Source organism: Corythoichthys intestinalis, chromosome 12 (genome assembly GCF_030265065.1).
Source record: "Corythoichthys intestinalis isolate RoL2023-P3 chromosome 12, ASM3026506v1, whole genome shotgun sequence".
NCBI lineage: Eukaryota > Metazoa > Chordata > Actinopteri > Syngnathiformes > Syngnathidae > Corythoichthys > Corythoichthys intestinalis.
Window position 1 is genome coordinate 5,855,432 of NC_080406.1, and position 17,221 is coordinate 5,872,652.

Here is a 17,221-nt window from a genome sequence, read left to right on the forward strand (position 1 = left end):
GGCACTCAGTGACCAATTGACCAGTTCCATGTTTTTACAGAATGTCACAATACTACTATTAAAACTGTCTGTACACTTACAGAGCCAAATGATTATCTGTCCTTGTGAATTCTGGTTGAGTTCTGTTTGCATTAGCTTTGAGTTCCTTTCTCTTGTGTGTGTGTGTTTTGTTTTTGTTTTTTTAAACCCTCCTTTGTTTTGGGTACACTTGGTTTTGTTTACCGGTTTGAGTTGTCACCCAGACATTATTTTCCTTTTGTACAGTCCTTATCAGTCTCTTTTGTGTTTTATCATTGCAAGCAAAACAAATGAGGATATTACTACCAAATCATTTGTAATTGCAATCATTTTCTGGGAGAAATTGAGCATTATCTGACAGAATTGCAGGGGGGCCAATACTTTCGGCCAGCAGCGTACAACATGCCTAAAACATATCCGATTAATCGTTTAATTAATCTTTAGTGGCAGCCCTAGTATATATAGTAGATTATGATAAGCAATAATGGTTTCTTACTTTGTATAAAAATATTTATGGAAAATCGACGGTAGTGTCCAAGCATGCAGCTTTCGTTAGTGTTCAAGGTCCCGTAGTGATCAGTGTTTTTTAAAATAAAGTTATTTTGACCCATAATGCACTGCAAAGACAAGACAAAAGATGGCGAAATGGTAAGAATTTTCAGCCTTTTTGGATATTGTTAATTAAAGATGTCCGATCACGTCATTTTCAAAGTATGGGAATCGGCAAAAAATATTGGACATGCCTTTTTTTAATATATATGTATTTTTTAATTAAATCATCTTCTATTTGTATTTAATGTTACAGACAAAATGTCTTACACTCATCCAGAGTCTTTAATTTTAGCTTAAAGTAGGGCTATCAAATTTATCGCGTTAACGGCGGTAATTATTTTTTTTTTTATTAATCACGTCAATATATTTAAAGCAATTAACCCATGCACTGCACGACCCACTCACGCATTGTCACGTTCAAATTATAATGGCGCCGTTTTACCTATATATAGAGCTAAAAGGCAGCGTAAAATGAGTAAAGTGAATTTTAACAGTCTTTGGAGCATTTTTTTAATTGGCTAAAGCCTTACAATCCCTCTCTCAACAATTAGAAATATCTGGAAAGCAATGTGGGGTAGCAAGGTAGTAGTTGATCTTTTTTTCTTAACACCCTATGTTATTTCCCAACGCAGAGAAGATTGGTGCCACTACGCACAGTCATGGTTCCACTTCCCATCATGTATTTCGGCAGAACAGTTAAATGGCTACAGTATCATTTACTGAAAGCTCAACAAATACAGTAGATGGCAATATTTAGTCACAATATACAAAGTCACATTTATCCTTTAAGAATTAAGAGTCTTTCTATCTGTGGATCCCTCTCACAGAAAGAATGTTAATAATGTAAATGCCATCTTGAGGATTTATTGTCATAATAAACAAATACAGTACTTATGTACTGTATGTTGAATGTATATATTCGGCCCAGTTTTATTCATTTTTTTTCTTAATGCATTGCCAAAATGTATATGAAAAATTATCGGGAATGATTGGAATTGAATCGGGAGCAAAAAAAAAAAAAGAAAGCAATCGGATTGGGAAATATCGGGATCGGCAGATACTCAAACTAAGACGATTGGGATCGGATTGGGAGCAAAAAAAACATGATCGGAACAACCCTATTGTTAATAGTTAAATTTACGTTTTTATACAGTATACCAGTACTTCTCAAATGGTGGGGCGCGCCCCCCTAGGGGGGCGCAGAGCGATGCCGGGGGGGCGCGAGTGACCTCGGGGAACATGCTTTTATTTTTTTTTATTTTTTTTGCCGTACTAGAATAAAGTGTACTTGCACATCCACTCCGTGGGTGGCAGTGGCGCTCTCATTTTCAAAGTGCGTGCAGTATTTTTGAAGTAAGCAAGAGCACACGGAAGAGACTCATGCAGAGCTGGACTCACGCAGAGACCCACTGTCTTCTTCGGTTCTCACGTGTCCGGCCGAGAAGTGCCGTTTTCGGCTTGGGATCGTCACGACCACCGCCCTCACCTACGGTTCTACCTCGGCCGCCGAGAATGCGCTTTTTTCGGGCCGTTTGCCTTTGACTTTTAATATAGTGGGAAATGAGGAAAGACCACTGTTTACTGAGTCTAAAAATGATTATAGCGGAGAAGCCAAATCAGTTAAGACGCCACTTAAAGACATTCGACCTCAATCTCATTGATAAGCCGCTTGATTGTTTTTCAGCGAAAATGTGCCGAATATTGCCAATCGTCACAATCGTCCCGCTTTGTCAGTGTTATATCAGTAAACCAGTGAGCACTGTGGTGAATCAGCGAAAATAAAAACTTTCCTTCTGTCCAAAGACTTTTCCCCCCCCCCTTCTATTCAGTTTTGTTTTTCGGTCAAATTTTTTGGCACGTTGTCCTGAAGAGTAAATGTTTCTAATCAATTTGAATTTGTTATTATTTACTGATTTTATTACATTTTATTTTTCAGTATCAAATGGTCAAAAATGTGCCTTGAGTGTATTTTTACAGTTTGGATGTGACTTTTTTTTTTAATTTTTTTTTTTTAACTTCAGGCAAATTGATGCGCGTTAAGTCTTTTCTGTTACAAGCAACACAATGTTAAAAAAGTTATACTTTATTATAAGTTGATCTATGTTACTTTTTTTCTTTAATAGAAAAAAAAGGACACAATGTTAGGCTGAGGCGTACTTATAATAGTAATATAGACGAATGATACTATTTACAGTGGCGGCAGATAGTTGGGGGGGGGGGGGGCGCGAAACATTTACGTCTTCCTTGGGGGGGCGTAACAGAAAATAATTGAGAAGCACTGCAGTATACGCAGATTTCCACTCCGTAGGTGATCATCACCATTAAGTGTAATTTTACATGTTTTTAGACATTAATCAATTATATATTTTACTGTAATAAAATATTAGGAAGCTCAAACTGTTGATGATAAAAAAATGACCGAGTCATCATAGCTTTCTGCTATTTTAAATACTATGCTAAATACTACTGCTCGTCTACAAAACACTTAATGGCCTTGGACCAAAATACATGCTTGACTTGTTAGATTCCAATGAGACATCCAGACCCCTAAGGTCGTCTGGAACCGGTCTTCTACATGTTCCAAGAACAAGAACCAAGCGGGGTGAGGCAGCATTTAGTTATTATGCTCCTCACCTCTGGAACAAGTTACCCGAACCTCTGAAGTATGCTCAAACTGTTAGCTCTTTTAAATCAGGGCTAAAAACACTTTTGTTTAGCACTGCATATCCATAACTGTCTATATATTTCAATCTACCTGCTTTCTATTCCTCTTGTTCTTAACTCCATTGCTGATTTCAATTATTATTAGGAGTAGTCGTTTTTGTTTTATTTTTTATTTTTGTTTTATTTGTATTTATTTATTTTTATTCTGTGATTAAGTGCGATCTTTTGTCTTGGTTTTTACGTTGTATTGATTTAAATGTGATTTTTATGATCTTCATGTGATGTAAAGCACTTTGAATTGCCCGTGTTGAATTGTGCTATATGAATAAATTTGCCTTGCCTTGCCTTACCTTAAGCTAGCTTTGTTAAATGTCCTTCTTTACCGTAACGCAAGCTATTATTTGCCAACGTGTTTATTTACCCATTACTTCAAACAAAGCCCTTTCCGAAAGAACAAATCATGTCTCATTAACAAGGGATGACAAATTGCTGATGCTAACAGTAGTCATTGAGTGGCGGTTGCTATAGCGACAGCTGAGTCCCAACTTTGGTAGAAGGTGGGGGATGCTAACAAAGACGGGAGTATTTCACGTCCGAACAAAGCGTTCAAACCAGTTCTCTTTATTGTTCTCAAGCTAAGAAAGATATTCAACAAATTAAAATGATTTACCTCAGAGCCCAGGGCAGAGGCGGTAAGCTCGGAGACGATGGAAGCCAAAAGGCCGCAAGTGTTGGACACCAGGTGCGGAGAGAAGAGCTCCACCTCTTTCCTCAAGCTCTTCCTCACAGGAAGCACTACGATCACCAGCATTTTCTCCAGGACTTCCCTGAAGCTAGTCATTCCCATCAGGTTCTCCTCGGTCTAAGACATCAATAACGTTTCAATTCAACAACTGCTTTGGTTAGAATTGTTCGCACGTGACTCTCACATGGCTTAGCTTCTCCATATGGGCCACGAGCAGGGGAAAGCGGTGAGCGAGGGCCGAGTCATTTTCCGTGCTGACTTGCTTGACCAATGAGCGCAGCAGGACCTCGCCGTCGTACGCGATGGGCAGAATGGACGTCAGCTTGACCGATGTGTTGCACAGAGCGGACATCACGGCCGCCAGTAGACGGCTGCTGGATGTACGAAAGTTGGCTTCTGCGATGTCCTGGAAACAAAACAACAAAATAAAAAGTGCTTTGCTTGGTCTCAGTCACAGGTCTTTAAAGGGATAGAGCAATTATTCAAATCGTTCGAATTGAAAACGTCTAGGGCCTATCGGTGCCTAATAAGAAATGGTAGAGAGGTTGGTATCCGCACTTTCGAGTAATGTCGATGGCAGGGCTCAATGTCAAATAGTTCAGTTTTTATGCCGCTTTAAAAACTGAACACGCCGGCGTGATCATAGGACTCCCGACGGAAAGCTTGTGTGTGGTCATGTGATTGTATTGGTATGTCTGACTGGTATAACGGAGTCATGTGATTACTGTTGTGATGTCTCATTGGTGAAACTGGTAGAGCCACTGTGGGCGTCTCCGGCAAAAATAAAGACATCTAATATGTAGAAATAAAGAAGAAAAAGAAAAAGATTCTAATGGAGGACAAAGTAGCAGTGTAGTGATTCTTTACAAATCTACCCAGGTAGTCTTAGAAGTACATTTTTTTCAAATGGTTACTCAAATAAATGCAGAGGTGGGTAGTAACGCGTTCCATGTACTCCATTACATTTACTTAAGTAACTTTTTGAGAAAAATATACTTCTAAGAGTAGTTTTACTAAGCCATACTTTTTACTTTTACTTGAGTAAATTTGTGGGGGGAAAAAATAATGCTACTCTTACTCGGATACTTTGGGCTACATAAGAGCCGTTACATTTTTCTTCTTTATGTTACGCATTAGATTTATTATTTTTCGCCAGCGATGCCAAGAGTAGCTCGACCAATTTCACCAATGTGACGTCGCAACAGTAATCACATGACTCCATTACACCAATCTGACGCAAGTTTGCCGTTCTATCATCACGTCAGCCTGTTAAATCACGTGTCGTCTTTAAAGTCCCGAAAAATGAAGTATTTGACATTGAATGCAGCCCTCAACATGGCTCGAAAGTGCCAATTTTAACCTCTTTGCCAGTTTTTATTTCGCACCGACTGAACACGGAAAATCGGAGATATGATCCTTTTAATTTTATGATAGTAACTGTGAAGGAACTACAGTATTCACTATTCAAACTAGGAACTATTTTCTCCACTAGAGGGCACTCATGCTCTTTGGACAAATAATGCTTCGCTTTTGTCATTTTTTTTTCTCTCTCTCTCGCCGAATTCAATTTTATTTTTTAATTTCAGTATTGGGTTATTGTATTGTGCTGAGAGAAAAAAATGTGATTGTTTAAAAAAAGAAAAAAAAAACAAAAAATTATAAGCAGTTACTCACAATGTTACTCATTACTTGAGTATTCTTTTCACTGGATACTTTTTTACTTGTACTCAAATAAATTTTGTGGATGACCACTTTTACTTGAGTAATATTATTTTGAAGTCAAGCTACTCTTACTTGAGTAAAATTTTTGGCTACTCTACTGACCTCTGAATAATTGTGTTACTACTCACCTCTGCTTGTAGTCTGGAAAATACGGTACTTGTATTTTTAATAAAGGTTCTATGAGAGCGAATGTGTTGACCCGGTAACAAATTATTCTAGATAAAATTAATCTCAAACAGTGTTGTTTTTGTCAACGACGACGATAACGAAAAAATTTCATCAACAAACACTTTGTCATGACGATAACAAGATGCTAAAAATGTGTTTTGGGAGACAAAAAAACAGAACAAAACCAATGCCAGTTTTCATCTGACGAGATGAAAATGTGCTATATTTTCCGTCATATGTTTACAATGTGTGACATTTTTTTGTGCACCTAGCTTGCATCGTAGCATTGTCTGGTTGTGTCCCACATGTGACACACGGTAAGATTTGTTTTCTTGGCCAGAGAAAAAATGCAATGTTGCTTTAGCCTCTAAAGGTCTGTGCTGAGTGATCATCACACACTAAATGTAGCATCAGCATAGCATTCACGTTAGCATTATGCTACTGCTTACGGCAAGCTTCCTCTCAAACTCTAAGACAACTTTTTTTACATCCAGTTCGTTGCATCCAGGTGGCTATAATTAATGTAAAATAATGTACTGTTTTCCTGCTGAGTGTGCATAATCACCAAGTTGGTGTTGTCCTTGTAGATGCTACAATATGTGCTCGTCTTCCATTGTTGATTCGTAATACTTGGAAACCCTTATATATTTAGCTATTTATGGAGTAATTAAAAAAAAAAAAATTCAGATGAAAACATTTTCATTAAATGTCACCTAAAACTAGATGAAGACAAACTAATTTTGAGATGATTAAAATATGACTAAGACTAATAAGTATTATCGTCCAAAAGACTAAGACGAAAATTAAAAGGGCTGCCAAAAAAGAAACACTGATCTCAAAGGATGTTTTTTAAAAGACAACCCGCATCAATGAAAGGCATTCTTACAACAAAATTACTTACCTGATCCAGACAGTTCAGCAAGTCACAGAGACAAGCCCACTGCAGTGCCGGCGTCGGGTAGAAAGAGTGAAAGCAAGCAGTGAAGGTGTTGTGGCACTCCTGCAGCACTGCTTCCAACAGTGTTAGTGGCTGGGACAGGTAGCCCTGCGGGTCGTTGTCCAGCTTGGTCAGGCAGTTATCCGTGCTCTCGGACAGGATTTTTTTCAGCAGGCTGCGTGTCTTTCCCACGCATTCGGCCAGCTTGCTGGACTCCTCCACCACAGCTTTGGTGCTGGCTAAGATCCAGATCACATTGTCAAAGTAAGAACACCCTCTTGAATTCAGATGTCTAATAAACCCAGGGTTTAATAAAAGCTCATTTACTTGAACATCCTCAGAGGAACTCTGAAAACGTCTTACCAGCGATGGGAAATATCTCACAGATGTAGACCCGGAGCAAGCGGAGGCAGCAGGTGCCCACAAAACGCAACCTCTCCAGGTCTAGCAGGGTAGCTGTGTACTGAAAGCCCTTCAGGCCTCGCAGTTCCTCCACACCCAGAACTAAAGTAGTCCAGCTCCAGTGGAGGATGCTGAGAAGGGACTCGAAGCACTCCTATGCGAAAAAATAGGTCTTACTACCAAGCTATACGAAGTTAAATAAAATAATAATAACTATTGTGAGAGTAGTTACCACAGACACTGTCCGAGCAAAAGAGCGCTTAAGGATGTGAACCGGCTCGCTGGTCTGCTGTTTCCCTTTGGATGCATTGCCATCATTCGAAGGAAGCCTAGTGTGAAATTTGGCGACATTTAATTCATGACCTATGAAAAGCAGTATACTATCATGTACTGTCAACCACGATCCCAAGATTGGGTTTTTAAAATGTATTTATTCATTTTGAGTGTTAACTCATTGGCTGCCATTGACGGCGATAGACCTCCAATAAATTGCTTTGTTGAAATCACTGCTTTACTAATAACTAGGGCTGTCAAAATTATCGCGTCAACGCGCGGTAATTAATTTTTTAAATTAATCACGTTAAAATATTTGACGCAATTAACGCACATGTCCCGCTCAGACAGTATTCTGCCTTTTGGTAAGGTTTGCAGCAAGGTTTTTTGTGCTGTCTAACAGCGAACTCTTGTGGTCGCTTTGCGACATGGTTTATTGCTTTCTTGCCAGTTCAATATGGCTGCACGACGTCTCGGGCGGACGCCTACGTTGTAATGTTGTGCTTATAAGATCCTTGGACAAGATTTGTCCGTAAGTATGGTTGTTGTAAAGAATGTACATATTATGTTAGTAAGCGAAATGTTACATTTTTTGTATGAGACGCTTTTTGTTTATGTTTAGTGAACCTGTATAGCGTGCTAAGCTAACGTTGTTGCTAATGCAATGCTTGTGTACTTTTTTTTTTTGTAGTTTCACTACGGTCTAAAGAGGACAATGGTTTGAGGCCATTTTATTAATAAATCAGATGAAAAAGGAAGAAGTCTGATTATTAAGGCGTCGTTCACTAGCTGTCTAGCTTTGGAAAAAGTAGACCCTTCGGAGTGAGGACAGCATAGACAGATTTAAATCACAGTAGAGTGAAATGCCCACTACAGTCCTTATGTACCTGTATGTATGTATCCATCTTGTGTCTTATCTTTCCATTCCAACAAATTATTTTACAGAATATATATATAATTTACAGAAAAATATGGCATATTATATAGATGGTTTGAATTGCGATTAATTGCGATTAATTACGATTAATTAATTTTTAAGCTGTAATTAACTCGATTAAAAATTTTAATCATTTGACAGCCCTACTAATAACACTATCATATGGCTCTAATTTTGGAATAGCGTGATTGAAATTTGGGGAGGTACAGAAGCGTATGGCTGCCACCTGGAAAAAAAATAAGTCCAGTATCACCTTTTTACAGGACACTTATTTTTGCACGACAGACAGGCATATCAAAAGAAACATCACACTTTTACATGATATAGATAGATAGATAGATAGATAGATAGATAGATAGATAGATAGATAGATAGATAGATAGAATCACATTTTCACATGATAGAATCACATTTTCACATGATAGAATCACGTTTTCACATGATAGAATCACATTTTCACATGATAGAATCACGTTTTCACATAGATATTGATAGATGGAATCACATTTTCATATATAGATAGAATTACATTTTCACATACAGTGGGGGGAACACGTATTTGATACACTGCCAATGGGTTTTTCCATTGGCAGTGTATCAAATACTTGTTCTCATTACATTTTCACATAGATATAGATCGATGAAATCACATTTTTCACATAGATATAAATGGATGGAATCACGTTTTCACTAGGGCTGTCAAAATTATCGCTTTAACGGGCGGTAATTAATTTTTTAAATTAATCACGTTAAAATATTTGACGCAATTAACGCACATGCCCCGCTCAAACAGATTAAAATGACAGCACAGTGTCATGCCCACTTGTTACTTGTGCTTTTTGTCTCCCTCTGCTGGCGCTTTGGTGCGACTGATTTTATGGGTTTAAACACCGTGAGCATCGTGTAATTATTGACATCAACAATGGCAAGCTACTAGTTTATTTTTTGACTGAAAACTTGACAAATTTGATTAAAACGAAAACATTAAGAGGGGTTTTAATATAAAACTTCTATAACTTGTACTTACATTTATCTTTTAAGAACTACAAGTCTTTCTATCCATGGATCGCTTCAACAGAATGTTAATGTTTATGTCATCTTGTTGATTTATTGTTATAATTAACAAATACAGTACTTATGTACAGTATGTTGAACATATATATCCGTCTTGTGTCTTATCTTTCCATTCCAACAATAATTTACAGAAAAATATGGCATATTTTATAGATGGTTTGAATTGCGATTAATTACAATAAATTTCTAAGCTGTGATTAACTCGATTAAAAATTTTAATCCTTTGACAGCCCTAGTTTTCACATAGACGGAATCGTTCATCATCATTTTAACATGATATAGATGGAATCACATTTTCACATGAAAGAATGTTTCATGTTTTCACATGATTACAAATAGATAGAATCACATTTTCACATGACAGATCAATAGATAGAATCACATTTTCACATATATAAATGGAATTTTGTTTTCACATAGACAGAATCACATTTTCACATGATAGAATCACGTTTTCACATGGACATCATTAGATGGAATCACGTCAAATAGAGAGCTATCGATAGAAAGAATCATGTTTTCACATCGTTAGTCACATTTTGATATGGTAGATTATAGATAGAATCCCATTTTCACATGCTATAGATAGGTAGAATCACATTTTCACATAGAGAGATATAGATATTAATGGCTATATTTTGAGTTATTTTGAGGGGAAAATAAATTGTATAAGCTGCGCACAGACTACCTTTCATTGTGTCAAAGTGTCATTTTGTCAGTGTTGTCCCATGAAAAGATTTACTTAAATATCTGCAGAAATGCGAGGGGTGTACTCACTCTTGTGATACACTGTAGATTATAAAGAGATGGAATCACGTTTTCACATGATAGATTTTAGATACAATCACATTTTCACATAGATATAGATATATATATAGATATAATCACATATTAACAGGATATAGAATCACATTTTAACATGACAGATAGAATCACGTTTTTACAAGAAAGATAAATAAAAACAAGTTTTCACATGATAGATTATAGAGAGAGAGAATCACGTTTTCACATGGATAAGATATAGAATCACGTTTTCACATGATAGATAGAATCACGCTTTTACATGAGATGAGAATCAAGTTTTCACATGCTAGACTATAGAGATAGAATCACGTTTTCGCGTGGGCAAAGATAGAATCACGTTTTCACATATAGATAGAATCACATTTCACATGAAAGATTATAAATAGAAACATGCTTTCACGTGATTATAGAGAGAATTACATTTTCACATGAGATAGAATCAAGTTTTCACATGCTAGAGTATAGAGATAGAATCACGTTTTCACATATAGATAGCTAGAATCACGTTTTCACATGAAAGATTACCGGTATAGATAAATAGAAACATGCTTCCACATGATTATAGAGAGATAGAATTACATTTTCACATTGATAAGGTATAAATAGAATCACGTTTTCACATAGGTATAGATCGATGGAATCACATTTTCACATAGTAGACATGGACAGAATCACATTTTAACATGATATACAGGGTGACCCAAAAAAAAGTTTACACTGCCGTTATACAACTTAAATGCCATGTTTATTCATTTTAGAATTAGAATTTAATCACAAATTACACATTATTGTAAAGAACATGTACAGTACACTCTATTATTCAATGTTTCCTCCCTTAAGTGTCACAACAGCCTCCAGGCGCCTGCGAAGCGCTTGACAGGTCTTCTTTATGTAGGATGCTGTCATCTTTTCCCAAGATCTAACAATGGACCTCTCCAAGGCTGCCACAGAAGTTTGTGGCTTCTTACAGGCACTGTCCTCCACAGTTGCCCATATGCTATAATCCAGGGGATTGAGATCTGGACTCTGGGGTGGCCACATATCACCTTGTCAATCAACTTTTTGGTCCGCACAGATCGGCCCTTCCAGACCCAGGTTTTCGTGAGGCTGTTCCAGTATCTCTCAGCTTCTTTTTAACTTTGTAGACTGCACATCTGGATATTCTCAGATTTGCTGCAATCTCAGTAGGTGTCAGACCGGCACGCAGTAATTCAGGTACAGCTAAAGTTTTCTTCATTTTCAGCAGAAGCACAGGAATTGTAGAGACGAGAGATTACCAGCTGCATTGAGTGACCTTAATGAATCACTTAAGCATGACAACCTATTTAGATATGTTTCAATGGCTTTTAAACAAGCAGTCAACTGAGTGTAAACTTTTTTTGGGGTCACCCTGTAGATAGAATCACGTTTTCACATGATAGATTATAAATAGAACAACGTTTTAATATGATATAAATAAATAGAATGATGTTTTCACATTATCACAGGATATATTATAAACATAGAATCACATTTCCCCATGATAGATTATGGATGGAATCACGTTTTCACATGACAGATAAAATCCCGTTTTCACATGACAGATGATAGATATAGAATCACATTTTCACAGGATAGATTATAGATAGATGGAATCGTTTTCACAGAGAAAATCCCCTTTTCACATAGATATATAAAGATAGCTGGAATCCATTTTCAAATAGACAGGCAGACGGACAGACAGACAGAAAGATACTGTATTCATCCCCACAGGGGAAATTACGGTGTCCTTTGGGAGCACATAGGTAAAATCATAAAACATGGACAGTACAAAAAATATGAAGACGTAAAAATTCAATGTGATACTGGACTTTTTTTTTTGGGTGGTGGCAATACACTTCCATAAAAAAAGACATCTGGATGTGCTTTTTTACTTCCTTGAAACAGACTCCGACTGACATGCAAAAATATGTGATCGGGACATCCCTGTTATTAACACCGCGTTACTTGCCTGTAAAGCAGCTGAGGTATTTGCCCTGCATTGACGTCTGTTCCATTGTTTGACTTCTTGGAGCTTTTGAACTGGAATACCACGCTTAAGGGGAAAAAAAGATATAAATATATATTTGATGTTGTTTGATGCACATCGCATGGTATATAAATATGTAGTGTGTCATACCCATCATCAGTAGTGATGGTGGCTTGTCCGTGGGATCCGCAGTCACTGCTAGGACCTGATACTCGGGCCCAAGCTACGTACCACCAGCCTGACTGAAGCAACACTGGCTCATCAAACATCATGGCGTATTTCTCCCTTAAATGAAACAAAAGAATTACAACGACAATATATAAATACACTAAAAATAAAGAAATATTGCAACTTGAACACCATGTGTATTTCGTGTATTTTAGAGGGAATGCATACTGACCAAATTCCATAACTAGCAATTAATGAAACAACTAGAACAGTAACTGAAGAAAAAATTAGCACAGAACATTAATTTTGATTTGTTATTTACATCTGTAGCGCTGTAATGCATGCTGGGATGCTGGGAGGCATGTTGGATGACAACAGTCTTGACAACAGGTGGCAGCAGAGGTTGACTGTCTCCCTCAAGAGAATAGTGATGGCCAAATGAAGCGTCTTGAAGCAATGAAGATTAGCAGCCAATTGGTTCAAAGCTTCATGGTGGTTTATTTGGTCTTATGACAGTCTTATGGCGCCACTGTCAAATATAGTGTTACCAAATTCTATAACTAGCAATTAATGAAACAACTAGAACAGTAACTGAAGAAATAATTAGCACAGAACATGATTTTGATTTGTTATTTCCATCTGTAGAGCTGCAATGCATGCTAGGAGGCATGTTGGACAACAACAGTCTTGGCAGCAGATGTTGACTGTCTCCCCCATGAGAAAAGTGATGGCCAAATTGAAGCGTGTTGAAGCTTTGTAGCCAATTGGTTCAAAGCTTCATGGTAGTTTATTTGGTCTTATGGCGCCACTGTCAAATAAAGTGTTACCAAATTATGCAACTAGCAATTAGTGAAACAAATAGAACAGTAACTGAAGAAAGAATTGGCACAGAACATGAATTTTGATATGTTATCTACATCTGTAGCACTGCAATGCATGCTAGGAAGCATGTTGGACGACAACAGTGTTAACAGCAGGTGGCAGCAGAGGTTGACTGTCTCCCCCAAGAGAACAGCGATGGCCAAATGAAGCTTCCTGAAGCAATGAAGCTTTGAACCAATTGTCTGCAAAGCTTCAAGCTCCCCCAAGAGAACAGTGATGGCCAAATTGAAGCTTCCTGAAGCATTGAAGCTTTGAACCAATTGTCTGAAAAGCTTCATTGCTTCAGGAAGCTTCATTTGGCCATCACTGTTCTCATGGATGGAGACAGTCAACCTCTGCTGCCACCTGCTGCCAAGACTGTTGTGGTCCAACATGCCTCCTAGCAGGCATTGCAGCGCTACAGATGGAAATAACAAATCAAAATTCATGGTCTGTGCCAGTTCTTTCTTCAGTTACTGTTCCATTTGTTTCATTAATTGCTCGTTACAGAATTTGGTAACACTTTATTTGCAGACAATTGGTTCAAAGCTTCATTGCTTCAGGAAGCTTCATTTGGCCATCACTGTTCTCTTGGTTGAGACAGTCAACCTCTGCTGCCACCTGCTGTTAACACTGCTGTCGTCCAATATGCTTCCTAGCATGCATTGCAGTGCTACAGATGTAAATAAATCAAAATTCATGTCCATGACGCTTTGAACCAATTGTCTGCAAAGCTTCATGGTGGTTCATTAGGTCTTATGACAGTCTTATGACGCCACTGTCAAATAAAGTTTTACAGGTTGATATATTTTGGTGTAAATATCTCATAATACACTTAGGACAGCTGCGGCTTATAGTCCAGTGCGGCCTATCAATGAACAAATGCCATTTTTGTGTCAAATTTGGTGGGTGGCGGTTTATAGTCAGGTGCGCCTAATAGTGCGAAAATTACAGTAAATGCATCTTTAGAATTTGCCTCTAATTCCCCTCCAAATAAACACTACGGTAACACTTTATAATAACTATCCGTTTTACTAGTTAATAGATCATTAGTAAACTGTTGATAAATGATTTATTGTTGATTTGTGAAGTATTTGTTAAGTTTGTTAAGCATTTACAGGGTGTTCTTAACCTGAAACACAGTTCGTGTTTGAAAAATTTCAAGTTTTTGTGTGTCACGTTTGGCATTTCTATCTTTTCAGATTAAGAAATGCCGTTCACTTCAAAAGAAAAGGCATTTTGATAAGGTATTTTGCAGGCAGCGCTCATGTTGCACATTCATGAAAATCTGCCATAGAACCAACTAATATTTGTACTTTTCTTTGTATATTCAACCAATAAAACTTATGACCTTCAACATAAAGTATATAGTTTTATCAAGATCCATCAACTAGCATGGGCATTTAGAATGGGGTCAACCATATTGGAACACCCTGTAAATGCTTAACAAACTGTTAACAAATACTTCACAAATCAACAATAAATCATTTATCAACAGTTTACTAATGATCTATTAACTAGTAAAACGGATAGTTATTATAAAGTGTTACCAAACACTACTACTGAGAATTATAAGATTAAATCATAATCACCAATAAATGCAAGTTGGTACGTTCTCGTATTGTCTGACCACAAATCTATTTGCTGAAGTGGATTAGTCCAATACTAGAGTAATAATTTACTTGTATAGTATACAGTGTATATTAACTTTACCTGGCAGCACAGTCATAAGCCAGTACGTCAGTCTCAGCAAGCAGATCTCCGTCTGTCTCATGGTCGCCTCCATCGGGCCCCAGTTCAAAAAGCTGTCAAAATGTTATATAAAGTTGAAATGAATTAAAGGCGTAATAAAATACCACAGCAAGTGACTTTAAAATGATAGCAAACCATAATACGGAAACAAATCCATCCAAAATAGTGACAGAAAAGGCTACAGATTTTTGCTAACATGCTATCCATTAGGGGCGTGACAATGTATCGACAAGGTGATATATCGCGATACTTTGTAGCCCAAAAGGTTATCAATATGCTCCCACCAAGAATCACTACAGTACTTTGGAATTTCTCGCATTTCTGCATAAAATCACCATTAAATGTCATCTGATCTATGTCAAGATCACACAGATGTAAAAACAGGGTCTGCTTTAACTAAAACTAGCCAAACATTTATAGGTTTTCATATTTGAATGAGGATAGCATGCAAACAATGACAGAAGGGAGAAAAATAAGTCAGTGAACCCTCTGCCTAAGGAGACTTAAAGAGCAATTGAAACCAATTTTTACCAAACATTTTATGTCAGGTGTATGCCCAATCACTGATGAGTGGTTTAAAGCTGACCTGCCCACTATAAAACACACACCTGGTAAGAAATGTGTTGATGATAAGCAATGTCCGATGTGCAACATGGCTCCGTTAAAAGAGCTGTCTCAAGGATTGTTGATTTGTATGAAGCTGGGAATGGATACAACACCATCTCTAAAAGTCTGGATGTTCATCAATGGACAGTCAGAGAAGTTTTTTACAAATAGAGTTTGGCACTGTTGCTTTTCTCCCAAGGAGTGGCCGTCCACCAAAGATGACGCCGAGAGTTCAGTGCAGAATACTTAGTAAAGTAAAAAAAGCCCTTGAGTGTCCTGCTAAAGACTTAACAGAAATCACAGGCAGGGTCCAATAAATTTGTGCACACATCAACTATATGTAAAACTATGGCCAAGAATGGTGTTCATGGGAGGACTCTGCGGAGGAAGCCACTCCTGTCTACAAAAAAAAAAACATTGTTGCTCATTTAATGTTTGCAAAAAGGCACTTGGACACTCCACAGAAGTTTTGGCAAAATATTTTGTAGACTGATGAAACCAAAGTTGAATTGTTTGGAAGTAACAAACAACGTCATGTGTGGAGGAACAGCTCACAAACATCAACACCTCATCCCCACCATGAAGCATGGTGGTGGGAGCATCATGATTTGGGGCTGTTTTGCTACCTCAGGGCCTGGACAACTTGCAATCACTAATGGAAGAACGAATTCAAAGGTTTAACAGGATGTTTTGCAGGAAAACCTGAGGCTGTCTGTCACACAGTTGAAGCTAAAAAGAGGATGGATGCTGTAACAAGACAATGATCCAAAGCACAGAAGTAAATCAACGTCAGAATGGTTTCGGAAGAACAAAATACACGTTCTGGAGATGCTGTGGCATGACCTAAAGACAGCTATTCATGCCAGACATCCCAGGAATCTAACAGTTTTGTAGAGAAGATTATTCCTGATCCATGTGCCAGACTGATCTGCAGCTACAGGAAGCGTCTGATTGAAGTTATTGCTGCCAAGGGGGTGGCCACAAAATATTAAAACGGATGGTTCACTTACTTATTTTCCCCCCTTTTTTCTTTGTTTGCATGCTATCCTCATTAAAATATGAAAACCTATAAATGTTTGGGTGGTTTTAGTTAAAGCAGACACTGTTTTTTCATCTGTGTGATTTTGACAAAGATCAGATCACATTGGATAGGGATTTTATGCAAAAATGTGAGACTTTCTAAAAGGTTCAGATACTTTCTCATACCACTGTATATCATTTTGAAAAGGTGTCACCGTTCAAAAAAACAAGATTGCTACCAAAATTTTTGTGGGCTGCCTACCTTGATTTTAGCAGTATACTCTCCTCTCCCACCGAACAGGCCCAGCCCGCCCAGCAAGATGTCAGCGTCAGCGCAAAAGCGAATGGCCTCCACAGAGTGCGCCGAGTAGCCCCAACCGCCACCGTGACCTACAACATCCCACATCATTAAGGCCGTGCAGTGCACTGAAAGCTAATACATTTTCAGCGGCTAGCAGGTAATAAATCACAACTCAAAAGGGACTGATTTATATTTCCCAGAACACTTAC

At 37.8% G+C, this 17,221-nt stretch overlaps 1 protein-coding gene across 17 annotated transcripts in view; it reads right to left on the minus strand.

Annotated features, from left to right (window-relative positions):
* The window catches only part of mycbp2 (MYC binding protein 2), a 203,001-nt gene that overhangs the window by 92,248 nt on the left and 93,532 nt on the right, over positions 1 to 17,221 (minus strand). For all 17 annotated transcript variants that reach the window (XM_057853359.1, XM_057853360.1, XM_057853350.1 and 14 more), the window contains 9 exons: positions 16,974 to 17,101; positions 15,047 to 15,138; positions 12,455 to 12,589; positions 12,287 to 12,370; positions 7,441 to 7,537; positions 7,170 to 7,362; positions 6,771 to 7,045; positions 4,164 to 4,385; positions 3,905 to 4,096 (listed from right to left, as the gene is read on the minus strand). In XM_057853359.1, the coding sequence (XP_057709342.1) occupies positions 3,905 to 4,096; positions 4,164 to 4,385; positions 6,771 to 7,045; positions 7,170 to 7,362; positions 7,441 to 7,537; positions 12,287 to 12,370; positions 12,455 to 12,589; positions 15,047 to 15,138; positions 16,974 to 17,101 (1,418 nt within the window). The remainder of the gene's footprint in view (positions 1 to 3,904; positions 4,097 to 4,163; positions 4,386 to 6,770; positions 7,046 to 7,169; positions 7,363 to 7,440; positions 7,538 to 12,286; positions 12,371 to 12,454; positions 12,590 to 15,046; positions 15,139 to 16,973; positions 17,102 to 17,221) is intronic.